This window comes from Aptenodytes patagonicus, chromosome 18 (assembly GCF_965638725.1).
Source record: "Aptenodytes patagonicus chromosome 18, bAptPat1.pri.cur, whole genome shotgun sequence".
NCBI classification, from domain to species: Eukaryota; Metazoa; Chordata; class Aves; order Sphenisciformes; family Spheniscidae; genus Aptenodytes; species Aptenodytes patagonicus.
This window is the reverse complement of record NC_134966.1, coordinates 405,372-431,304: the sequence shown is the minus strand read 5'-3', so window position 1 is coordinate 431,304 and position 25,933 is coordinate 405,372. Positions and strand designations below refer to the sequence as shown.

Below are 25,933 nucleotides of genomic sequence, written 5' to 3'. Positions count from 1 at the left end.
CCATGGTTTTAGTCCCTGTGTACAGATGGGATGGAGAGGCCCAGCGCCCATGGGGTGCTGGCCTCCCACCATCAGCAGCTGTTTCTTGAAGTAGCTTTTTTTCTGAGCATGAATTAATCTGTTGCAGGGGGAAAAAAAAGTGAATTAATATATCTGTGTTTGCAATTAAAAAACCTCTGCCACAGCTGAGACCCGGAGCCTCAGTCACATTTCTTGTAACACAGAGTCTTGAAGCCAGTGTGTTTTCCTTGCGTGCCTGTTGGTGCAGCCAGGGTAGCAGAGGTGCACAGTTGGCCATCACGCCAGCATTGGCCATCACGCCAGCTCCTGGGAAGATTTGGGTGGCAGAGACTGAGAAACGGGCTGGCTGAAGTGAGCCCTCTTCAATACTGGTGAATCTAAGAGGATTCGGCACCTCCCAATTTTGTATAGTGTGAGAGGGGCTGGTTTGTTTCTGTGCACAAGCTGCATAATGCAATGAAAACAGGTCTGAAAATGCGTTTTTCCAGTGTTGAGAAAGCTTCAAAGCACAGCAGTCTCTGCCAAACCTGTTGAAATAATTTTGCTCTAGCTTTTTGCAGGAAGAGAGCTGAGAAGCAGAAAAGGGGTTTTCTGCCCCTTATCTATGAAATGTTGAGAAAATCTGCTCCAAATTTTTTGTCTTTCATTAACTTTTTTTAAGCTGCCTGGAAAGATCAATCGTTTAGCTGCTGAAGACCATAGCTCCAGCATTGGGGACAAGCCAGCTGGAGTTGATGAGGCTGCCATGATTAATTTTCCACTGCTGGGAAAAATAATGTCTGAGATGCTCTAACTGGATTTCAGCTTTATCTGCTGGGTATTTACTACAGTCCTGCTTTGGCTGGAAAGTGGAAATGTGCAAGAGGAAACATGTGCTGGGGGCTTCTTAAACTTACAAGGGGCATAATTTCTCCCAGGATGACCCCTCTGAACCAGCAAGGTCCCACACTAGGTTTACCAGCCTGTCTGTGTCCTCTGCTGGATTCAAGTCGGCTGCCGAGATGCCTCTTGCTTGGGGACCCACCACCACCTCATCCCCATTGCGCTGCCCTGCCCAGCACAGGGGTGGCTTGGTCCGACATGGCACATCTGCAAAGGCGCTGGAGTGAATGTGGTGGTGCAAGGGCTTGGGCTCTTCTCCTTGTGCAGACTGGGAAATGAAGCACAGAGAGGTTATGGGGAATGCAGTATTAGGCTGTGAATTATCTGGATAGTGCCCCAGAGGCTCCTGTAAATGATGGAGGGAGAGAAACAAATCCAGAGGGCAATTTGGGGCATGTAAAGTCCCTGTTCTGAGTGACCGCCTCTTCACTCCGGAGGCAGCCAAGCTGAAAGGGCTGGGGAATATGGATATTTTTGCATGCCTCAGCCCAGGAGAAGCTTTGCCCTTCCTCTCATGGTGGATCAAGAGTTAATTAAAGTTACACTGGAGCCATCCCCTCAGGGAGGCACATGCATCTTGCGCTGGAGGCAGGATTAGGAAGCATGAGGCAAATTCACTGCTGAATTATGCAGACTTCAGAATTCATCCAGCTGGGGGGCTGCCTGCTTGCATGCCCACCGCTGTGGCTGCTCCGGACTAGGAGGCTGGGGGCAGCTTTTCTCCATCCTCTCAGCAGCTCTTTGGCTTATCTTTTTCCTTGAACTGTGACCTGCAAATGTGGAGAGGGGAAAAGTGGTCTCTTTAGGAAGGGAATAGGATGAATGATTTCTGCTTAACAGAAGGATGATGCTTTGTTTTTGCCTTAGATCTCGCAGAGCTCGGAAAATGAAGCAGAGCCCAAGCATCGCTGAACAGGGAAGGGCATCGGGGCAAGTGTGGGAAGCCATGATGGTGGAGCGAGGGAGGGACGCACAGCGAGGCTGTTTAATATACCTTTGTTGTGACCAGATCCAGTGGGTTGTTCATTGGTGTGAGCCTGAGTTAAAAAAGCATTGCCACTGCTCTCTGGCTTTCCCTGCATTCTGATGCTTCTTGCGTATGGCTAGTGCATCTGCTGAGCCTGTGGGCAGCAACAGCAGGCTGTGCTCCCTCAGCCAAGGGATCGTCCTCTGCCAGAATGGGGGTGGCCCTTAAATTAAAGACTGGGCTTGCTTTGTTTTAATTCTCAAGTTGTTTCCTTCAGGTGTCTTTCAGCTGCTGTTTCTCTCTGCCCAAATGGCTGCTGTCAGCAGAAGGGCAAACTAAGGCCCGGAGCCTTGAAGGTATTTGCGGCCCAGGATTGCCTCTTGCCAGGTTTAGTTCTCTGAAAGTGGGGTGCCTGGTCCAAGAGGGTCTCCCTGGTGGTTTTAATAGTCGCTGGAGAAAGACCAGCACTTCCCAAGGAAGACTGATCCCACCTCCTGGGGTATCCTTCTGTGATGTCCTCAGTACCGCTGGCAGGGCATGGGGTGTGTCCCACCTTGCCCAGGTCCTTTTGGGTGCCAGGGGCGGGTGGGCACCATCCCTGCAGCTAAGTGTCGGAGCACAGCCTGCAGCTTGCGTCCTTTGCCCTGGAGACATGGGTGCGCCCATGGCTGCGCTCCCACCAGCAGGAGCCCCTTGCGAGCATCCCCTGAGCCCTGCAGGGCAAAGCAGCATCCCCCCTCTGCAATTAGCGTAATGATCAGACCTCTACCGCCCGACACACACAGCCCTTGCTCTTCTGTTGGTAGCTTCAAGCCTCCTGGCAGTCCCAATGCACAGGATCCCAAATGGACCGTGGCTTATTTCAGGTGCCCTGTTTCAGGACAGCTGCTGCAGTTGTTTCTTGTGTGCTAGTTTCAACTGAACCCTCTGCTCTGTCTATGCACCTGCCAAAGAACGGCATGGAGCAGTTCAAAGAGCTTATTCTGGTTCCCATTTGCACTCCATTTAAATGTTGAGCAGTGCCTTGTGCTGGTGCTTGGTGCCACGGCATGAGAGGTGGGCCCATTGTGATAGTGGTGCTCTTTGGGCAGCCCTGGACTTAAAATCAGAAACTTTGCTCACCTGAGAGTGATGAATGGGACATGCAGGTGATGAATGAGTGTTTTTCATGCCTGATGAGCCAGGGGTTGATTTGCTGTCCCTTAAACTCATCAAGCCCCTGAGATATCTGGAAAATGTACCACCTTCCATCCTGCATTGCTGCATCTCAGAGGTGGTGGGAAGTGATGATTTGTAAGTGGATGTGGGGCCAAAAGGCCATTTGGAGTCAGAGAAGGGGTGCAGCAGATGTTCCTTCCCTGGCTGGCCGCAGCTGGTGCAAAAGCCCCTGGTCCAGCCCCAGAGACATGGATGCCCTGCGCCATGTCTGTGGCTTTCCACCTCCCATCTTGGCTGCAGGACACTGTGGAGTGTGGCTTTCCTGTGGAAACAGGGCAGGAACATGTCCCGCAGGACTGTCCCTTCCTTCCTCCCCAGCTTGATGCAAATATGGCTTTGGGCAAATGTCAGCAAAGAGCCAATTGTCAGGCGCTGGGGAGGGTGCAGTACCCTGGCTCAGGGTGCTTTCGCATTGATCAGGAGGAGATGAAGCTCTGGAAAGACCCGGGAGCTGGGCTGTGCTGGCTCTGCACTGATCCAGCCTCCGAGGGGCTCTGCTGGAGGCTGCTCTGCCCTGCCTGAGTGTGGGCTGTGCCAGGAAACATGCCCATCCTCAGCTTCAGAGCTGTGGCCCCCTTTGCTCCGGACTAACACTGCGGTAGATGAGAGCGCTCGCCCAGCGCGAGTCCAGGCTGCAAAGGGAAGGGCAGGTCCACCCTGCCTGCCCCCTCGCCCATGACCCAGCATGGGAGGTCCTAGTGCTGCTGGTGAGGCATGTCAGGGACTCATCCAGCTGAGAATGAACCCTGCAAAAATGGTTTTCAGCTGAATTGATGCCTAATTAAAGCAGTCAGACTGTGTGTGAAAGCAGGCACGTGATGGTGGCTGGCACACCTCCTGCGTGGCAGGGCAGGGGCAGCTGGGCAGGATGCTTTTAGCTGAGGCAGTACCGCAGCCTTCATCCCCAGCCCAGGTATGGGGTCCTTGTGCTCAGGGGGTCCCAGGCCAGACTTTCCACTGTGCTTGGGGTCACGATGAGAGGGAGAAATGGTGGGAAATGGTTGTCTCTGGGGCAGCTGTTCCTCATGACCTCTAGCTCTGGTAGCACTTGCCCCATTTTGCAAGCTCTGTGCGGGTTAAGAGCCGGTCCCTGTCCTGAAGGGCTGAGAAAAGCCAAGAGGAGGAAGGAGGAGAAAAGGTGATGCTAAGGGGGTGCTGGCTGGGGCTGCAGCCCAGGTGTCCTGAGTCAGCTCCTTACTCACTGGGCTGTGCCACTTCTGCAGGATTTTTCTGTGCTGTACATGAATAACCTCGTGGAGCAGCACGGCCACAGTGGTGACTCTGGTGCCTGCCCACCTACAGATATCAAAGACCTTAAAATGTTTAATTCAGTTTATCATGGTTAGTGTTTTCCTAGGAACAGCCTCAGAAGAGTAGAGTTTTGTGGTCCCTCCAGGCTGTCCCTGTCCCCAACGGCAGCCAGCACCACAGTGTTGGAGGATGCCACAAGGACCCATTGGGCTATTCTTTCCATCATTCACTGGGAGTCTGTAGATACAGCAGTCAACAGGAGGTGGGTCTTCATTAGCTATTTTCTTCACCCAACTCATCCCCTTGTCTCTGAGGGATGGAGATATGGCTGGAGCACGGGTCTCAGGTGCACTAGGTCCTCTCTGAAATGGTGCTGGGGCAGTTCTGTGACTTTGAACCATTTCCTGATGGTTTTCCATGGTAAAATCAAGTTTCTTCCCACCTGGGTCCCAAAGTGCAAAGCCCAGTTAATGCCCTCTAAGCATCCCCAAAATGAAGCACTTTCAGAGGATTTGGTGCTGTTTCTATTCAGTGGGTTTTGTGGGTGTTTAATGCATTAGATATAAGAGCTGGCAGGAAGCGAGTGATGTCCAGTGATGTGAAAAGAGATAGACCAGGTTTAGGAGGAAAACTACTCACCAGGTGTGGTGCGCGCTTGTGTGTGAAGCTCAGCGGGGGGGCTGTTGCATTGCTCAGAAACAGCTGGCAAAGACCATGTACCGCTCCAGCAGCTTATTGATCATATAAAGCAGTGTTAGTTACAGGTATTACTGCTGAGGTGAGCTGCTGGTGCACCCGCAGCACAGTGCATGGCTGTCTCCAGCCCAGTGCGTTCTTATGGCCAGGAGGTAGCAAACGCTTTGGGAGACCAAGCTAGACATGCAGGAGAGGACCCGACGGGCAGGAAACCATGTTCTCCCTGACGAGGAGCGATGCTGGTTGTTGCAGATTGGGTTTTCCTTGCTGAGATATCAGAATGTCTTGCAAAACCAGCAAAGTGCTGTCACTGCCTTTTGGCATTTAAGGAGAGATGGACACAGACGCTCATTCACCATGGGGTGATCCGCCAGCAGTGTGTGGCAGACAGCCCAAGCCTTTATTCTAGTTTTGGACTCTGGCCATCTGTACCGAGAACAATCCCTGAGCTAAAAATAATCTCTTGGCTTCCGGGAACAACACAGAGTGGTTGAGGTTTGAGATTTATCTTTGGGGTTTTGGTTGGAAACCCCAAAGATAAAGGGCATGGCTTTCACCTGCTGTAGAATGCGTTTGGGTTTGCAAGGAGCCCAGTCCTTCATGGGCTGTTTGACAGTACGGCCCCCACCTCCCTCCCCGGTCCCTCCACAGCCTCCAGCTCTCGTCTCTGGGCTGTAACAAGAAGCAAGTTACCATAATTGCTATCAGATGATACCTCAAACATTTCAGCAGTAAGGTCACAGTATCTTTTCTCATCCTAATGCGTTTTTCTTGATGGAGAGGGTGGGCTGGGCATGTTCTAGCCAGCTCAAAATGCTTGACAGTTCCCACACGCTGAGCTTCCTTTTAAACACCCACATGCCCTGCTCTGCTTTTTCATTTGTATAGCGTCAATTAAATATCAGGGGAAAATGAGGTTTATATATGCTGGTGAAATAAGTGCCATATGACATCAATTAGGGGTCTTGTACCGTGAGTCTTCAGAATTAAAATAAAAATCACGGAAAATGCATGAAGAGTGTAGCAAAGGTAGCAGAGATAGACAGTAAATGTGTGGGATTAGGCTTGTGACTGCTGAGTTGTTACGACTATTTTTTTTTCTACTCTTTTCTGCATCTTTCCATCTCAAAGGAATCCATGTGCCTTGTCAATCATCATCCATTTTGCAAGGCAAGCCAACTTGAAAGCCTTCTCTGCTGACTGCTCTGGAGCGTGTGTTTTCACTTGTTCTTGCCTTATTTCTCTTCCTTCAAAACACCCACTAATTTCCCATCAGGCAGGCAGTGCTGTGGCACTTTCTGTGCATGGGGAGTGTTACCAGGGAGGACTCTGCACAGAGACCTTCAGAGATGGTTGGGTTAAACTTGCCCAAAACTTAGTGCAGAACAGCCAAGTTCTTCTTGGAAGACTTAGGTGCCTGACTATCCTTAACACCGCTAGAGGCCAAACTGCATCTTAGCTGCCTAAATGTCTTTATGCTAGATGCTTACAAGATGCTGATAAGCTCCTACAGATTTCTAAACATCCTTCTGTACCTGATCCCCCCCAAGGCCAAATCCTGCACATGTGCACACGCACACACACATACACAGTCAGTGCTCACCCCCTTCTCCACCAGGAGGGTGGGTTCCCCCGTTTGCGCACCCCAGTGCTGGCACCCTGCTGTCCTGGCAAAGATACTTTGTTTACAGAGTGATCCCACTTACAGAAGATTTTTGCATGGCATGTTGGTAAGCACCAGATAAGCTTTTACATGCTGCTCCCTAGGGCAAGGCTCCAGCCATCAGGCACTGGGCTTCCCGTCCAGGGAGGTCCCTGGGGCCGGTCCAGCCTCCTGCTTACTGGCAGAGGAGGCTGGGGAGGAGCTCTCTGCTTTCCTGATGACAGGAAGAAAAGTCCTGGAAACAGTGGCAGGGGAGGCAGGTTGGCCGTCGGGCAGGTGAGGGGAGGAAGAGAGTCTATTACTCCCTTTTTGCAGGAAAATTTGCTGTCTAGAAGAGGGGTTTGAAGCCTGGGGTTTGCATCCTCGCAGCAGAGCCTGGGCCTGGGTACATGTTCGGGGCTGTGTCTGGCTGCGCATGGGTCTGGGAGAGCTGGTCTGCCGGGTGGGTGGTGGCTTACTTGGGAGCCGTGGGTGCTGCATTGCTGAACAGAGGGAATAAACCCCCTGATGCCTGGCTGCTCCTGCCGGACCCTTCCCCGGGCTGGAGCCATGCTTTTGGCCGCGCGATTGCTTTAGCAGGGTGCGTGCACAGGGCTGGTTACAGCCTCTCTGCCAGCCTTGGCAGCTGCTGGAGCCTTGCCGAGCCTGTGGCATGGCAGCAAGCATGGGCAGCCCCAGCGAGCCGTGCTAGGGAGCAGGACGCTTCCCTGTGGCACACGGGTGCCTCTGGTGTCTGCAGACAAGGAAAGCCCAGAGGAAGACAGTACCCCAGGTCTGCTTTTCAAAAAATGACTGCTGATTTCATGTTTTTAATCTGGCAAGGAGTGGGTTCCCTGCAATGACAGCTCACAGCATCCAAACATTTCCCAGCTGCCCATGAGCTGCTTCCTCGGTGCTTCTTGCCCCCCTGGGGAGCTGGGAGGTGCATGTTGGCTGCTGTGTACAGAGGGAGCTCCTCGCTCGCTGTGGGTACAGCTGAAAGCTTGGGGACATGGGCAGTTTTCCCAGACGGTGGTGGAAGCCAGTGGCACCATGGTCCCCCCTCCATCTCCCCTCTCCCTGTAGGCTTGAAGGCGATGAGCCTCCTCCTGTGCCCGAGCCTGATCTCCCTCCTGTGGGTTGAATTCGAGCTGGGAGGAATGGGGATACAGGCAGCTGCCCCAGCACTTTGCCTGCTCAGACAAAAGCATGGCTTTGGGTGTTCTAAACCTTGCTGGTGATGCGAGGATGCACCCTGCCCTGCTGCCTGGGGCTGCAGGCTGTCCCCCGAGCTCTCTTCCTGCTCCCTGTCCTTCTCCCACACTCTCCCCCTCCCTCCCTGGCTCCTAGGAAGCCTTCAAGTAAATCTTGGCATTTTGAAAGGCCATTTTCTCCCCCAGCCTACGTGTCAGCATTAATCTAGGGACAAACAGCCACATTTATAAGAAGAAAATAAAGACTCGGCTCCCACTCAGCAGCATAATGTGAGGGGCCGTTCCTGGCGTGCTGGGGATGCTGCAGGGATTCTTTACTGGACAAAGAGGCAATTGATGAACTAGGTCATGGCGGGAGGAGATGGTACGTGGGAAAAGCACTGAACAGAGAGGCCTCTGAGAAGGAAACCGTTCCCTGTGGAAGAGGCAGCCCAAGGCAGCCTGCCTTGCCCGGGGGTACCTGTTGTGCCTGTGCCCAGGTCACACTGCAGGCAGGAGGGGCTCCAAGGTGGCTGGGGATCAGGGCACCTGTGGGTGTGCTGCTCTGCAGAGGAAAGGCTCCTCTTTCTCTTTCTTTTGTTACTGAAGGGTGCTAAAGTGGAGGGAGAGGCTTTCAGAGCCTGCTGGGTAAGTGTGTCTCTGGTGGCTAGAGCAGCAGTTGGGGGTGCTTGCCACAGCTCTGCCAGTGAGTGACCGGCACTCTGGGTTGAGGTTGTGGCTTGCTGTGTTACTGTTTTGTCATCCACACAACAGGAGAGGGCAAACCTGTGTCCCGGGATTGGGGGCAGGAGTGGGTAAACCCTGAGAGTGCATCCTCAAAGATGGGTCCAATGCTCAGGGCAACCCTTTAGCATTCCTTCTCCATGTTTGGTTGGCGGCTTGGGGTCGGCAGGATCCGTCAGACCCTGTCAGCGTACCCTTATGTCCTGGCCAGTTGTGCAGGATGTGGAGGAGCTCCTCTGTGTCTCGCTGACTGAGTGTGAAGCACCACTTGCTTGGCTTGGAGCTGCAGCACCTCCTGTGTCTGCCCTCCTGCTCCTCAGCCCTGCATGCTGAGCATGGCCTTGGGCAACAAAAGCCCTTTGCTGCACCCTGCCACCAGCTTGTGCTGGTGCCTTGCCTTGCTGCACCCGTGCCCCAAACCCTGCCAAAGCTGGGTCGTTTTGCACACCAGAGAGAGAGATCCTTGCAAAATCTGTCTGAATTGTCCCTGTGGGAAGGCAGTGCCTTCAGTGACACAGCCAGAGCGGGGTGGTTTTAGCAGCACTGAGTGTGATTGTTGCGAGTCCTGTCTCCTGCTTCTGCATGAGCCTGTTCTTCCCTTGTGCCAGTGCACGGTGCCTGGGTGCAGGCTGGATGGGAGGGGGCCGGACATGGCTGCGTTTCAGACAGTGCTGGCTGTCAGCAGCAGTGACCGTCCTAAGGCAAAAACCTCCAGGCAGGTCCCTGCAGCTGCGTTCCATCATGGGATGTTCCTTGGTTGCCTGTCCTTAGGTCAGAGCAGGGGTAAAGCTGTGGCCCTGTAACCTCTTTCATGTGCCCTGCCTGATCTGAGTGCTCTCCACTGATCATGGCCACGGGCTCCCCTGTTCATGAGCAGTTCTGGGGCTTTGGTCCTGCAGGTGTTTGCCATGCAATCAGGTAGGAGCCCATGTGTCATGTTGATTTTGCTGGAACTGGACTCCTGCAGTCTGTGTGGGACTGTCCTGTAGTGGCAATTTGGGGTCTGGCTGCTTTCAGAAGTCTGTGCTGTTGTTCTGCGTTGCAGCTCCCTGAGTCTTAGCCTGGAGCTTGCCTGCTGTTCATGCCAGGGATCCCTGCCCTGCTCAGTACTGTCTGCCTGCCTGCCCCATGTCCCAGCCCTCAGCTCTTCCTGAATTCCTGCCCTGCTAGCCCTGCCACCACATCTGTCTGTCCCTGTTTGGCAGCTCTCTTTGGATCTTGGCTGGACTGTGAGTGGATGAGGTGGCTGGTGCAAATATTTTATGCATGTATCAGTGCAAATTTTGCCTCGCCCTGTAGAAGCAAAATAGCCATGAAATAATCCACAGGTTCAAGGGATGCTGATACAGCTCCTTGTTTGGTGCAAGACCTAGGACAGAAACTTAGGGAGAGCAGAGCTTACCTTTGCTTCAGCTGGAAGCATTGAAGAATTACCCTTTGACCATTGTCTCATCTGGTTACAGTCTGGCAAAGCAGCTCACCAGGCCCCCAGGAATCTGAGCACATGCTGTGAGTGGAAGGTGCTCAGACAGCTTTGTAGTATACCAATGGTTGTTTACAATTATCCAGAAGTAGGTGCCTTATTCACCTTGTTCTGGGTGTCAGAAGCCCATTTTCCACTGGATTTGCCTCCCCTGCATTTTTGGAAGTAACTAGAGGCAAGTGATGCGGGAGAAGGGGAAGGATGGCATATGGCTTTGGAGGAGTGTGAGCCTGGTGCTGTAAAAGGCAGAAGGGGAACTGGAGGGAGGGGACTGGAGAGGGAAGTGTGAGAATCAGAGCTGTGGAAAAGGAAGACAATTTAGCAGAGGCACTTTGAGTCAAATTTGGGATACAGAGACAGGAGGAGGGTTGCTGGGGTATTTCCTTGTTCTGTGATTCTTTAAGGCTTACAATGAACTGTAGGCACCTGCCAAGTGAGGACCCCTTTAAGATTGAGTGTTTCCTGCTGGCACACTCAAGCCATGACCCTCTGTCTGCGATAGTAGCTAAGCACTGTCTAGAGCTCTGGGATAACAGATGTGGCATTAGTATGTGGCACGTGACCTATGCTAAAAACCCAATTTAGACGCAGTGGCTTTTAACCCAACATAAGCTGGCTGAGCAAGACCGAGTCCCCTGGACTTTTCCTGGGCTGCATTATCATGTGTTGAAGATGATGCATCCTATCTATCATAAACCTTTAGAAGGTATAAGTGAATATATGCTAATTTAAGTCCTAGTCTAAAGAAGTCCGAATACAACCTGCATAAGGCAGGCCTAAGCCCAGGGTGACTTATCCAGGAGACAGTGCCCATGGGTGCTTCCCAGCGCAATGTGTGCTGCAGGGTGCATCATCTTGGTACCTTGTCTCCTCTCCCTCTGTTCCTGAGGCTTCGTCCAGTCCTGGTCTCTAGTGCAGGTATTTGTTTGATGTCCAAATGCTGCTGTTGGCTCACTGTGAAATACACTGTGTTTTAGCTGCTGCCCCCATGATGTGCGAGGCAGGGCTGATTGCACCGGAGCCCTCTGGCCCCATGCAGTACTATGGTGAGTCGTCCGACACCTACTACCATGTGGACCGCTGGCAGAGGCTGCGCACGGCTGTCAGGAAGCTGGAGTTCTGGGAAAACTTCAACGCTGAGCTGATAGGCAGCGGCTTCTTCTCCAAGGTCTACAAGGTAAACTGACATGCAGGCAGCCTGCGACCTGTGTGAGAGCAGCTGAGCAGCTGCTGAGGTGCCTCACCTGAGGAACCTGTCCCTGAGCTTATTTCCTCATCTTCCTCCCTCCCAGCTCACTCTGGCAGGTTGGATGGGGTGAGGGAAGAAAGGACACCGCTCTCTGCGCACCTAGCACATGGCCTTTGATGCACATCTCCCCTTCCATAGTGAAAAAGGAGATGGGAGGACTTGATCAATCAGTGTTCATCGATACTGTCATCTAGCCATACAACAGGCTTGTCAGGGAGCTAAATTGGGTATTGGATGAGATTAGGGGATATTTATGCTTTGTGCAGGTTTTGTTGTCAAAACTGTAGAAAAATATATAGAGAAAAAGAATGTAAAATTAAGCTGTGTGTGTCTCCCAGAACACCTGCCATCCACACCCCATGGAGACGCCAGCACTGTCACCCTCTCTGGCTGCTGCCCTGCATTACGGTGATGCTGGGGAAGAGCAGGGGACCTAGGGCAGGGTCAGGCTGTGACAGGCTGCTGGTCCATCCACTTCTGCCTCTGCTGCCTTCATGTCAGGAGACCCATGGCTCCTTGCAAGCCAGTGCATGATGCGGATGGTGTGTCACCAAAGCAAAACTGCTTTTCTCACTGGGGCTGTTGTGAGTCACTCCCTGCACCAAGCTCCACTGGTGTGGGAGTTTGTTTAACCCTCTCTGAGCAAGCACAGGATCCAGGGTGCTGCTAACTTTGCTCCCCCTCCAATGCTGCTCCTCAGCCCGGGAGTGCCACTGCTTATTTGAGGGGAGTGGATGGGACTTGGGGCTCTTTCCCTGCAGTCCTTGGTGATCACTGCTCTATGAACAGCAAAGCAAAAGGAGGTGCATCATGTTAGGAAGTGAGACTCAGCCTTCATCTCTGAGAGCAAATGCCACGTTGCTTTGCAGTGTGCCAGGTTTGCCCACCTTATCTCTCCTCCCAGCAGCTCTCCAGAATGTGGTTGCTGACACTGGTCTTGGTTGTTGGGATGTGACACAGACCCAGTGGAAACAAATTGGGCCTGATTCTACCATTGCTTTCAGCTCCTTAGCTTGACTGGCCCCGTGATAAACATCATGACTGCACATTTCTCCTGGGCCAGCATAAGATGCTTCTACCAGGGGAGTCCTCTGACATACTCTGGGTGAGATCCCTGGCTGGTGTAAGCACATGTGGCCAGTTGAAACTAATGGAGCCAGGCTGGCAGGATCATGTAACTGCAGAAAATACACAAGTCGGATAGATAAATGCACATTGCTTTCTCAAGGCTCTGCCTCCTCCTCTGCTGCATCTGGGCTTGGTGCTCTGATAAAGCCTTTGGGTGAACTTCAGGTCCAGGGACAGTGCACTAAAGCTGTTCAAGGGGAATCTCCAGCCAAAGGTCTATGGCAGCTCTTTGCAGACTGGAGCAATACATGACAAATACCTCTCCCCACCACAGCCTCCCTCTAGTAATTGCTTTCCCCACCTACGCAGCGTGCTGTTGCCATTGCTTTCTCTTTCCTTTATCTAGCAGATTTTCATAGTAACAGTTGCTGTTTCCTCCATGTGTGACATTTCCCTCCTGCCCTGGCAGTGAATGAAATTCCAGCAGTAGGCAGGCTGGAGACACGGATCTTGAATGAAGTTCAAGAATGAGCTTCTTGAAGTAGAAGCAGAAAAAGAAATGTAAAAAAAAATAAAGTTTGAATGAAATGCTATGTGTCAAATAGTCAGAAGACAGCGGAGGAGGACTTGGGACAAGGACAGTCCTTTGTGGGGACTTGACATTTGTCTGGGGACTCAAGCATGACCGTATCTGAGTGCTCTGATGACTCGTGGTCCTCTTGGGTCAGCCAGTCCCCTGTGGAATCGTACGCCTGAACAGCAGCACTCCTGCTGCGAAGCACCACTGGCAATGGTCCTTTGAAGCTCTTTGCCAACAGATGCTGTCTTCCAAAGCACTCTCGCAGCAAGGACATAGACTCCCCAAAGTGCTGGCACTGCCAGTGCTGACTGCCTGCTGCTTTTGACATCCTTTGTCCTTCGGTTAAGCCCATTCTCAGGAGTTGTTATATGTGGGTTGGCTGAGGAAGGAGGATTCGCTTGGTTCTACTTGGTGACTCAGACTCAAGAGGTCTGGGCACAGCCTTCTGCTCTGTGGGTTATGTATTGCATGACCTGGGCACAAGGTACTTTCCCGCTTTATCTGCCTTAGTTTTCTGATGTGCAATAAGGAGCTATTCAAGTATGAGTTTCTCTCGGGGAAGGCATAAAGCTTCCTTCATTGGCAGCTCTCTCATACATAGGGGTATGAGGTGCTCAAAAGCAGGGGAGAAATGCACCATGACTTCTTTTGTCTGAGGCTGGTTTAAGGCATTGCCTAAAGGGAGCCTCTGAGCAACATCTTTTCTCTGTTGGCCCTCAAAAAGCTTCATACATGTTAGGAAGCACAGTCCCACTCCCTGTCTTTCCACGACTTTCCAGTGCCAGACTTTCACCTTTATTTCTCCACTCAGGGCTGACACCAGATCTTTACCTTTCATCACTTGTTAGCATGAAATGAGAATACCCTGGAGGCCCCTCTGCACTTTCCTGGTTCTCACACTGATCCAGGACAAAGCTGGACACTTTGCGTGATTCAGAGCGGACCAAGGGCTGCTCCTGGTTGGCCAGAGCAAAGTCTTGGGACTTGTGGTCTTGGAAGAGGCCTTCTGAGCCCGTTACCTTTGCCCATCTCTCCCACTACTTTTTTGTGTGTGTGCTTTTCAGTCACAAAACTGAAAACTTGTTTTTCAGTGACTTGCTTTTCAGTCATTTCTTCTCCAGACCAGGCTGGACTTTGCATTGCCCTGTGGACAGGAACGCCTCCAGCGCTCACTGACTCCACTGGCCCAGGCAGTGTTCGTGAACTCTGCTGGTGTCCAGCTGGGACATGCAACCTCACCTGGAAGCTCGGTGTACCTCAGTGTCTCCACCAGAGTTTGTGCAGAGCTAATAGGTCTCACTGAAACTCAGTATTAGCTCTTCTGAAAATTTTTCAGATCTTCCAGATTTCAGCTGCTCCCTGTACTCCGTTGTGGGCATAAGGGCACTCACAGTCTTTGGGCAAAGCTGATTAATAGCATTTCTTATATTTACATCTGTGCAATTACAGTTAATAATCAGTTACATCTGATTACTGACCCACAGTCTGTGGTTATGAAGTCCCGTCATGTGAGGGTCTCAGAGCCCTGGCTTCCTTACGACCTGCTCGAGTAGAGAGGCAGAGTTATTCCAGCGATAACATCGACTATCAGGTTGCGTTCCTTCAGAAAAGAAGCAGCAGTTCATGTTGCTTCCAAGACAGTTTGTTTTGTGACCCTGATTATAATGAACCTTTATCTCCTTCCAGCCCAGCTAGGTCTTACATGCAGCTCTTTGTTCTCCTCACCTGGGCTAGTAACCTTATCTATAAAGTGACCATCACAGAGAGCAATGGGTGACACTTTGGGACTCAGAGTGCTGCTCTTAAGCCAGCTCATGCTGTGTCTAAACTATTTTTCACTTAAACAAACAAAACCTCACAAACCTCAAAATGAGAGAAAATTAAACTTGTGGCTGGATTCTCTGCTAGCCTTGGGGGAGCTGTCAGGACATCAGTGTGGGCCACACCTGATACATGAGTCTCCTTAAAACAGATACTAACTTGAGGATGGAAATTTTAAAGTACCACAATGCTCTGTGATGTGGTCTGGAAACTGCTATTTGGATCATCAACTCAGATAACATGAGCTGCAGTGCAGGGGCCCTGGATGGTCCTGTCGGGGCCGAGAGCCAGGGCACCCCTGCATGTCCTGCAGCCTGCATGAAACCCCTGTATTCAGTACTGCCCAACCCTGGTGCCTCCACAGGGGACAGCAAATTTCCTCCTAAAAATGCCTGCTCAGTCTGTTCAGTGTTGTAAGGTGCGGGAAGAGCATTTTGTTTTCTGTTCTTTAGCTTCCAGTATCCCTGCCTGGGGGAAGCCCTAGGAATGAAATGTCTAGTGGTAATCCATAGCAGAGGTTCAGGTTGGCACGTGGCTGGGAAGCAGACATGGAACCTCTGTCCTGGGATGCGGGGGAGAGACAAGCTGGCTCTGCGCTTTCTTTGTTGTGGCTGTCTGGCAGAGCCTGCGTGGAGGGGGGGTGGCTGTGGGCAAGGGTTGCAGGAGGAATTGGGGATGAGGAGAGCAGCCAGCAGCCTTGTGCAGTGATCAGACCCAGGTAGGAAGGAGGGATGGAGATGTGGGGCAGGCTGCAGTTGGGAAGGGACATTTGAATGCAAGGCATTGGAGGGGAGAAGGTCAGCTCTGTGGTAACCCAGTGTGGGCTGAGAAACTGCTCCAGCCCAAGGAACACACAAATTTTGGCAGAGAAATAGTGTTGTGATGTGTTGGGACAGGAGGGACCTAGCTGTCATGAGCCACCCAGGCAGGCATCACTGGAGTGGAGCTTATGTGGAAGGGACAGCACCTTGCACTTGTGCAAATGACTGTGCAAAGCTCTGGACAGTAGGGAAATTAGATTCAGGCCTTGGTTGGGAAGGGATGTTCTAGTCCAGAGGGGCTAGTAGACCTCTGGAAGCTAAGAGATGTCCTGCTTCAACCTTGGCTCTAGGTGACCCAGGCTGCTTCTTGTAAAGTGATGGTGGTGAAGATCTACAAGAACGATGTGGACCAAGAGGTGATTGTGCGTGAGATCAGCCTGCTGCAGAAGCTGTCCCACCCCAACATCGTCAGGTGGGCACATCCTCCGGCCATGAGCAGTGGGCACTGGCAGGGGCTGGAGTTGGCTTGGTGTCTCTAAGGCAGTTCTGCAATGAGGGATTGAGCTGAACCTTGACAACTTCTTTTCTTTTTTTCGGTGTGTTCTTCTGCTTAGGTACCTTGGGATATGTGTGAAGGATGACAAGCTGTACCCCATTCTGGAGGTAAAGGTTTCTTGCTTGTAAGTGTGCTGTGGGCAGGCAAGGACCCTGTGGTTCTTTGGCAGGGAGGATGGCAGACATCCTACGATGCATATCTACGCCTCTCCGACTTCTGCGCCTGTGAATGGCTCTGGACTAGCAAGATTGCCTCGGAGGGGCTTCTGGTCCTTCCTGCCCCACAGCTGGTCACAGCTGGAGTGGGGCACAGTCACTGCAGGGCCGTGAGATTCAGGCAGGATAGCCAAAAAGTGTTTTGGGTTGGCTTGGTACCACCAAAGGGCAAGAATGGGCCAACTGGCGGGGAGGAGCCAGGGATGGAGGGCAGGAGTAGAAAGTAAAGCAGACGGAGAGTGGCAGGACCTCCAGGGTGGCTCTGGAATGGTGGTGTGGTCTAATGGAAAAGCCTGGGCTGGCACTGGGGAGGTGTCACCTTGTTCCTACACTGTCGGTGGCAGAAGGTGTTGACTGAGCCGCTGCCAGGCTTTTTGCCTCTAGTTCACTGCCCGTGAGTGAGGACCATGGCTGGGTTATACAGCCGTTCCTACAGTGGGGCAGAGCCCAGAGATTGGCAGTGACTTGCTGTGCCAGGAGGGGTATTTGCACCGTGCCACACACAGGGCCCCCTGTGTGTGGTGGCATTCCCAACCTCCATCCCAAAGGAGGGGCTCCTGGGTTGGCAAGGGAGGGTTCAGCACCCAGGAAGCTCCAGGGGAGCCTGTGCCTGGCCGCACAGCCACCCGCTTTTTGTCTCTGTTCGCAGTACGTGAATGGGGGCTGTCTGGAGGAGCTGCTGGCCAACAAAGACATTGCTTTGACGTGGAAGGAAAAAGTGGACTTAGCTTCTGACATCACCAGGGGCATGATCTACCTGCACTCCAAGAACATCTACCACCGAGATCTCAACTCCAAGGTACGCAGCTGGAAAGGGGATGTCACCCCTGGATGGCTGAAGGCGACTGTGTTAGGGGACCATACAGGGACCCCTTAGGGCTGTAACCAGGAGGCCTCAGGCCTCATGCTGGTCCTCTGCTCCATGCTAATCCCTCTGCAGGCAAGGAAGCTTTCTTGGTAAAACCTGTCATTACATTGCATTCATCACTTGCCAAGCAGGAGACCCAGATAGAGATAAAAATATATTGCTCCTAATGCTGTTGCTGTCAGAAAAGAAACCAGATGGAAATGTGTGCAGAATTGCACATGGTTTTCTTTGCCTACAGTTGCAGGAGAAACTCTGCCAGATTTAGAGATTTCCTTTCCTGCTCGCAGCAAGGAGGAAGCTGTTGCTAACAGGAGCTGGTCATGGGCTCTGGGAGTGAGTGCCATGTGAGATGGTCCCAGTCTGTGTGCAGAGCACCAGCAGAGCTTAGGAGATGTGTGCCTCCTCACTCAAGTGCGGGGAATTTGTTCTTCCTTGATCCAGAGGGTCCAGGTCACCAATTTTAGCATGATCACCTCCATGGGTTTCACACCCTGGCGGTGTGCCAGCTGTGAAGATTGGCATCTGGAAATAGGCTTTGGGTGTAACCCAAAGGCACATCATATTCCTGGTGTATTGTCCCTCTGGCTGGGAGGCTACTTTCCTCAGCGTGGGCTCATGCTGCTTAATGGGGGTAGGAACAGCACTGGGGCTTTGCCATTCTCAGGTTTGTCCATGGGGACAGGCTTTGATGTGGTTCTTCCTCTGCCACTGGTATGGCAGTAGGAACATGGTGGGCCAGTGCCTTGTTGATCTCTTTTGGGCAAAACTACCCAAACCTCAGGCAGATCCACAGTGTGTCCAAGATATCACAGGGAATGTGAGCTGAAGGGTTGGCCACCAGCCTGGACCATATCTGTGTCAGCTGATGCCAGAGGCTGGCCTGGTGATGCATGGAAATGGAGCCTGCAAGTCTTTGCAGTTGATGCTGGATGGTGGTGTATCTCTTACAAGCCATTTTTGTTGGTGCTTTGTGAGCTTTTTAAGAGAAACTTGAAATATTGATGAAGGTTGGCAGTGGGTAAGCCAGTCAAGCGTTACAGTCTTGAGAGACATCAGCACAGGAATGAAACTCACCTTTGCAATCTCAGGCTGTTTACCTGGCTCAGTTGCTAACCATGAAATCGCAAACACCAGGCAAGGACAAGGCAAGAGCCTGGTTCACTCTGACCACAGGTTTCTTGGCCAGTGTGCTCTGAAGTCAGGTGAGATGTAATTTCCTATTTGGCGGTGACTGATGAGCTCAGGAGCTTTCCAGATCTGCTTGTGGAAAGTTAGTGAATGCTGGAGGTCTCTGCCTGTCCCTTCTGTCTCGCTGCGGTGGTTCAGCCCTGAAAGAGGTTCATCTTTCCCCAGGGAAACCTAGGAAACCTGCAGTGATGATGGCTGAAGGTACGGAAGTGTGTATGTGCTCACTTGAAATCTGTTAGTGGGAGCCATCTGGAGAAGATGCCTGTCGTTTCTGCTAGTTCCCTGGGAGCAAATGCCGAGGAGGAAATCCTGGGGAACTGAACAGGCTGAAACCACTGGGATTTTGAGAAGCTTCAAGATAATTTTGTAGGAATTCCTCCAGAAAGCTGTGTTAGGGATGTGTAGCCGTGGGCAGTGAGAAGGGCTGTGGATGTCATCCTGCCCACCTTCAGCTGAATGGTGAACAGGGTTGACATGCACATTTTGAGGTCTCTTTCAGGTAAAAGGATGTGGATTATCATGTCTGTTGAACAGCTTCTTCAAAGGACTTTTCCTGGCTTCAGATGTGATCGGTCCATCCCTAATCTGCCCCACGCGCTCCATGTGTGCTGCCAGGATGCAGGTCTCTGGCAAGGGGAGAACCTGTAATGGCGAGGTGGGGCTGAGGGCCAGTGAGGTGCCACTCAGTGAAGTGTCCAGGCCCTTCCTCACCAGGTGTCTCATGCCGTGCCGCATGGGTTCCTTTCAGAACTGCCTCATTCGAGTGACGCCGCGGGGCCGCGAGGCACTGGTGACTGACTTTGGGCTGGCCAGGGAGGTGGTGGAGCTGCCTGTGAAGGATGTGGAGAGGAAGCTGTCTCTAGTGGGCTCTGCTTTCTGGATGGCTCCTGAGATGCTGCGGGGAGAGCCCTATGACCGGAAGGTATGGCACTGCTTCCCAGCTCCTTGTTCATCCTCAGAGCTCCCGAGCAAGTGTGGGGGATGTCTCCTCTGCTTGCTGGTGACATGTCCCAACAGCAGAAAAGCCCTTCGCTCCTTTCCCTGGGAAATGTTGCCCTGCTACCTGGACCTTTACTCAGTAATGCTCTGCTTAGCACCTTGGAAGTTCCTTATGTGGCCTTGTTAAGTTACACTTTTAGGGAAATGGGTTGCTGCCGTGGACAAACACAGTGAAGTCTCTCTGAGGAAGGTGCTTGATGAGTTACAGCCTGATGAGCCTGTTGCAGGATCTGTGGGGGGTGCCAGCGCTGTGGTAAAAGCACCAGACACATTGAACAAGAGCACGGGGCCAGGCTTCCCGAAGATGAGGCTGGATTCCAAGTGGGACTGTGGTGTTTCTGGGTGGATTCAGAAGCCCAGAAGAAGTTTGGGGGTTTGCTGCCTCCATCTCCAGTGGGCTTTTGTGTAAATAATGGAAGGACCTTGTCGTTGGTACACCCCTTTCTCATGCTTTTCTTCTGTGCATGCCCTGTCCCACCTCCCGCTCTCCCACTCGTCCTGCAGGTGGATGTGTTTTCCTTTGGCATTGTCCTCTGTGAAATCCTGGGCAGGATCCCAGCTGACCCTGAAGTGCTTCCCAGGACTCAGGTAATGATTCCTCCAGCCAGATCTAATGGTGTTTTCTCCACGGTACCAGATTGTGGCTTCTCTCTGGACCAGACAGACCCGTACACATGTGTATGTGTTCACACTCAGGTTTCTCTCTAGAGGTTTTTCCATGGGAAAATCTGATCTCAAAATTTTCAGTGCATGAGAGTTCAGTGCATCTGCAGTTCCAAAACTTTTGTTAGATCAACAATTTGAGATGAAGTACTTCTGTTTAAAGACCTTAATTCCAAATACTTCATTTCACTTTGACATTTCAGCTTCTCCATTGAAGTGGCAGGTTAAACACAACTTTCATCACAAACGTTTATTTTCAAATACATTGCAATTAATACACAGTTCATGTGGAAACAGTGGGCTTCCCTAAAAACATGGCCTTTTTGGTTTCAACATTTCCCTTCCACAAAGTGGGAAGGGAAAGTTTATCCTGAACAGGGATGAAAAATCCAGCAGGAAAACAGCAAATTGCTGCTTTCCAAGGAGCAATGCAAAGAACCTGCAGTGACCAGAGGTTATTCCGTGTTTCTGTGAGACTGAACAGGAACTATCGCTCCATCTGTGTTCACAAGATGAAGGAGAATTACGTATCAGAGACTCTGAAGTCTGGAGGGACAAAGCTGTAGTTATGGAAACAGCTGGCTGGACCCCTTCGTCTCTCAGTTGCTGTTGGAAGACCAGATTATCTGCAGTTCCTGTCCTCGGTAGCCACTGCTCAGCACCTGATGCTGGTTCCTCTGCTGGTTTCTGCCTTTGTGGCCCTTGTTGCCTTAGTCTGAGCTTTTCCAGGAGGACACATACTGCCCCACAGGGGTAGCACAGAGCAAGCAGAAGGATGCTGCAGTCTCTCAGCTCTGCTAATGATTTACCATCTGTGCAGTCCTGCCAGAGCTGATGTTGCCCTGGTACCTTTGCATAGCCATCAGTAAAATAGCTGTGATGGAGACCCTAAAAGCTTTAAACCATGAGCATTTTCTGCTTTTACACCTTGAGAAGGATGAAGAGCTTTTAAAGGACTTTATAGCTGAAGTCTTTTCTACATACTTCCTCACAGGATTATGGCTTGGATGTTGCTGCCTTCCAAGGGATGATCAGTGAATGCCCCAAGCCGGTGATGGATCTCGCTGCTAGCTGCTGTCGGGTGAGATTCTTGCTCGTTTGTTTTTTTTTTTTTTCCCCTTCGATTTTATTTGATTTGTATCACACTTGTATGACAGAGACCAAAATTGTTGTGAACCCTGGAGAGCTTGAACCTGTTGCTGTCAGTGCTAGCACATGGGGTTCTGCCACTTGAGCTGTGAAGTGACGAGATCTTCCTGGGCCAGTAGTATGCTTTCATCCACCATGCAGTTTTGCCCCTAGGAGAAGTGTTTAGTTTGTGTATTACAGCCCGAAACGTCCCAAGGTCCTGCCTGTTCCCTTGCATGTCGACCCCGGAGTGGGAAGCAGGTTGTGATGATGTCCAATCCCTCCTTAAGCCAGGCTGCAGGCAGAAGCACCCGGCTGATCCTCTCTGGAGGGCACTGCCTTGCTGTTACCAGCCCTGGCATTACAGATACCATCAGAGCATAGTTCTCCAACCTTTCTTGCTTTAGCATGAAAGGTAATGGTGAAAGCTGGGGGGCCTCCCCATGCTGCCCAAAGCTTCGGGAGGCAAAGCAGAGAGAAAGCAAGGATTCAAGTTAATCTCTGAAAGGAAGAGAAAAACAAAGGCAGTAACCAGGCAGAGAGTGGAGAAGCTGGATGATCATAATGCACCTAATTGCTAGGAGCTCAAGGCAGCAAATGGAAGTAAATCCTTGCATGTGTCCTGAGGACATGTGAATAACTTGCCCTGAATCAGAGGAGTGATTCATGTCAGCAACTGGCTTAGATTTATGTGTGTTCAGATCTTGTATCTCTGATGGGCAGCTTCCTAATGCAAGTTGGTATAATAACGGGCTTCTGCCAGAAATGGCCCTTGGGGCTGTTCTTCTCTGCCCTTGTGCAACGTGCAGGTTTGGGGAGTTTCTGGTGCAGCTCCCCAGGCTGGCTCCACAGGGTCAGTCACAAAGGGCAGCCCCAGGATGGCATGGTGCAGGTGTGGGATGGGGTTGCCCCAGGCCATGTCCCTCACTTTGGGTACACCCCGATGGCACTGGGAGGGCTGGGGGATCACAGCCCACTGAGGATGAGCTGCATCAGGGAGACAAGACAGTTAGATCCTGACTGTGATGAAAAAGCTCAGGGAATGATACATCTCCCTCCTGATACCTACCTGCAGCCTTTCCCTGCACAATGCCTGCTCCTTCACTGTTTGGGTGGGCTTTGGGATGAGCAGTTCCCACACCCTGTCCAGGTCGGGGTATGTCAGGCTGGTTTTCAGCATCTCGCTACCTTTGCTTGAGCTGTACCGCACCATGGGACCTGTCCTGCGACTGCTTGTTTGCAGCAGCCCGGGCCTGGATCACCAAGTGGTGAGTGGTGACGCCAGAAGGCTCCACCAGCAGGTGTGTGACCAAGACCAGTGCTCATGATGGATGGATGCCATTGCCCATCCTTGGGGGACCCAGCAGAGCTGCTGCAGAGCACCCACCTCCTGTCCGGGGTGTCCTCTTCAGCTTTCCTTTCTCATTTCAGGTGGAAGCATTTAAGAGGCCTCCTTTCTCCGAAATCCTGGATGAGTTGGAGGATGTCGCAGAGAGCCTGGAGCCTAGGAGGGACAATCAGCTTTCAGGCTGAGCTGCCTACCTCCTGTGAGGCTTGGCAGAGAATCACCCAAACTGTAAATTAATTGTCTGGGGGGTCATCAGGAGTGAAGAAGGAAAGTGGGGAAGGGAAGAGCTAAGTGATGTGCTGGTGTTTATTTAATCATAGTCTCGGTCTCTAATTTCTTGGATGGAAAACATGGTTAAAAATGGAGAAGGGACTTAACGAGGATATATTTTTCCTAGCTAAGGTTTTTAACAGATGTAATTAGGACACCGAGCAGCCTTTGTCTGTTTGCTTGTTAAAAGCAAATGGTACCTGAGGGACCTGAATTCCCTTGAGGATGCTTTCCAAATCCCCGACAGAAACATAATCCTCTCCTGCTTCCCGGTGCCTCCCGGACCCAGGGCCTTCCCCTTCTCCATCCCCATGGCCTTGGGGAATCGCCTCTCGGGGGGCTGGGGTCTGTGCAGTGTGAAGGAGAGGGGCTTTGGGGTGCTTGGTGAGCCTCGAGGTCATCTTATATTTCAAAGCCTTAAAGCACCCGTCCGGCAGCCTTCCAGAAACAGGTATGCTCTATAAGGTCTCTGGCTGGGTCTCCTGGCATCGCGCTCAGGGTGCACCCAGGCATGGAGGCATCTGGCAAGATTTTGGAGAGTCAGCCGGGGCCACCCACAGGGTGCCGACCTGCGCCAGTTGAGGCGATGGGGACGGTGTGCCTTATCGAGATATGAACTAACCGACTAATATCTCCTCTCAGAAAAGCTTTGTCAGACACATGTCCCAGCATCACAGCAGTCTGGATTTCTCCCCGCTGCCCTTGACTGGGGCTCAAAGATGGAGGGGTCTGCCTCCCCCCTTCTGCTGCAAACACAGCGACGAGCACAGTGCCAACAGCTTGTGAGGCCAAAACAGGGGAGAGCTGGGTCCAGCATCATCCAGCATCTCACCCATTTCTCTGTCTGGCCCAGCACCCGTCTCCTCCTCGGTGATGTGGGACACCCTCGCAGGCCCCAGGGCTCAGGCAGCCAGGAAAGGACTTTTGTTTTTATACTGTGTTTTCTTCTATGGGCCAGAGGAGGGTGCTGGGGCTGCGGATCCAAACCAGAGGTGGAAAGAATAATGGCTAGAAATGGTCTGGCATTGCAAATTAAGAGAAATAGGTGAGCAGTGGAGTCCCTGCCCCCAGATCAGCTGATTGCTGGGCCGTTGGTCTGAAAGACATGTTCTGCTGGGACCAAAATGTTTGTGGGTGTAAATAGGTGTAAAGTCTGTATAGTGGTGGAGCTGTGACTCTGTTCTTGTAGACCATAAACTCCTGGAGCAAGGATCATTCATCTGTCCTCCAAAAAGTATTTGTATAGTGTTTAGCCCAATGGGCCTTCAACCTACAGCTTGAAGGCTGTTCTCCCACATAGTGGTAGACCTACCTGGAGGCCTCATCTCAAGCTCTTGGAGCCGGATTTCTTGTTATATATAGCCCAGCGTCTCTGTGCTGTGGTGTCTGCACAAGGGAGTGTCAGTGGTGTGTTGGGACAGAGACGTAGTAGAGGAGCATGGTGCAATTTCACCAGGGATCATAAGGAATTGGGAGCTGGCATGAAATGCACTGAATGGCACCAGGGTCACCAGCTAAGCCACATCTCCACTGGGCATCTGCAGCTCCTCATTCCCCAGAGGTGCCGTTGTGCTTTTGTGGGATACTGACTTACTTGCACCAGAAACCTCCTGCTCAACAGTGAACTGCCCAGCAAATACCTTCATCCCAGCTGGATACTGCCAGCCGGGGGCGGGGGAGGCAAAGCCTCGAGAAGTAGAAGACTGAAAATAAGGGAAGCTTTTCAACCTGGAGGAGGGAGAGCTACCACTTTTTGACTTGCACCTGTTTGGGGACTTTAGACCAGTGGAGTGAAATGGACTGCAACAGCAGTGCAAACAGCACTGATATATGTATGTGTCTTCAGTGAGAGCCAGCCACCACCAGCATCACAGCAATGTGTTGGATGAAAATCACAGGATGTATATTTGGCTACCAAGAGATGGCCCCGAGAAGCTAACTGCAACCTCCTAGAGCTTCCCAGGCTCCCCATGGCTCTTCTTCCATAGAGGAATAGGCTTGAGAATGAGGAATCCAACAGTATGTGCTAACACCCAAAGCATTAAGGATACAAAACCTTTTCCAAAGGCCACTATGGATGAAGCGTAGCTGTCCATCTCGGTTCAGTCCCTGGCTAGATGCATTGCTTTCACAAAGCCTTTCCCTAGCCTTCCCCATGCTGCCTCGTCTGCCAAGCTGGAGCTTGTTCTTCCTCTGCCCCCCCTGCACAAGAGTAGACTAAAGGAAGATCACTCAACATACCAATCCCTCAAATGGCCTGTTATGGGGTGAAGGTATCTTGTTCCAGGGGCACTTCCCTGCAGGGCTCCTCCCCTGCTGACTGCCCCGTTCCCAGGACCAGCAAGGCTTGGTGCTGTTGGTGCCCTACCACAGACTGGGCTGATCCTTCCTCCAGCCGTACATATGACTCTCAACTGTGGGGCTGGGACACAGCAGAAAAGGCATGTGGAGTTGTGTATACTTTGGTGATGCTGTAGTATGAAGGAAGATCTTTTGGTTTTATCTGCTCGGGGGTGAGAAGCCTGCTCAAGGATTAAACAGATCCAGGGGTGGGGTGGGTGTGGGGGGGAGATATTTTCTGCACAGAGCACAGGATAGCATTAGCCAGCACGGTCTGAGCTGCGATGGATCAGAGCTGTGTTTCTTCTCAGCTTGCCTTGTGCCTCATCCACTGTCATGGTGAGGCCACATGCTGGATCTCAGGTGACCAAAGGATATCAGGTCCTTGCTAGAAGGACCTTTGGTACCTGCTGCAGCAGCAGATGGAACTGAGACTGTCTGCAGGCACCATGTGGACTAGAAAAGCCAATGTTGGGAGTCTGCAGAGAACAGAGGTGGTCTGGGAATTTGTCTGGTGCATCTTGTGGACCAAGAGTTTCTGTTTGCCAGTCAGAGCTGGAGGGAGAGGCAAGCATGGGAAACCTGCTGAGATGCCCTCCAGGTACAAACCCCTGTGCTGGGAGCACAAGGCCTGGCTTCCCCACGCCAGTCTGATGCAAAGTCTGGGTCAGTGGTTGAATTTCATGTCTTGGAGTCCTGGCACTGAACTGAAGCAACTGTGATAGTGGGTAGAGGGTCTGGGCAGCGCAGCAGGCTTGCCATTGCTGGACCTCCTCTGCATC

At 51.9% G+C, this 25,933-nt stretch overlaps 1 protein-coding gene across 5 annotated transcripts in view; it reads left to right on the top strand.

The window, feature by feature from the left end:
• The window catches only part of LOC143168871 (dual specificity testis-specific protein kinase 1-like), a 57,038-nt gene that overhangs the window by 13,248 nt on the left and 17,857 nt on the right, over nt 1-25,933 (top strand). For 4 of the 5 annotated variants that reach the window (XM_076355855.1, XM_076355852.1, XM_076355856.1 and 1 more), the window contains exons 2-9: nt 11,075-11,274; nt 15,927-16,048; nt 16,191-16,239; nt 16,997-17,146; nt 19,152-19,325; nt 19,907-19,990; nt 21,060-21,146; nt 22,625-25,344. In XM_076355855.1, the coding sequence (XP_076211970.1) occupies nt 11,086-11,274; nt 15,927-16,048; nt 16,191-16,239; nt 16,997-17,146; nt 19,152-19,325; nt 19,907-19,990; nt 21,060-21,146; nt 22,625-22,726 (957 nt within the window). In that variant the 5' untranslated portion in view covers nt 11,075-11,085 and the 3' untranslated portion in view covers nt 22,727-25,344. Of the gene's footprint in view, nt 1-11,074; nt 11,275-15,926; nt 16,049-16,190; nt 16,240-16,996; nt 17,147-19,151; nt 19,326-19,906; nt 19,991-21,059; nt 21,147-22,624; nt 25,345-25,933 lie in introns of those variants that run through there. The other variant, XM_076355853.1, reaches the window with a different exon arrangement.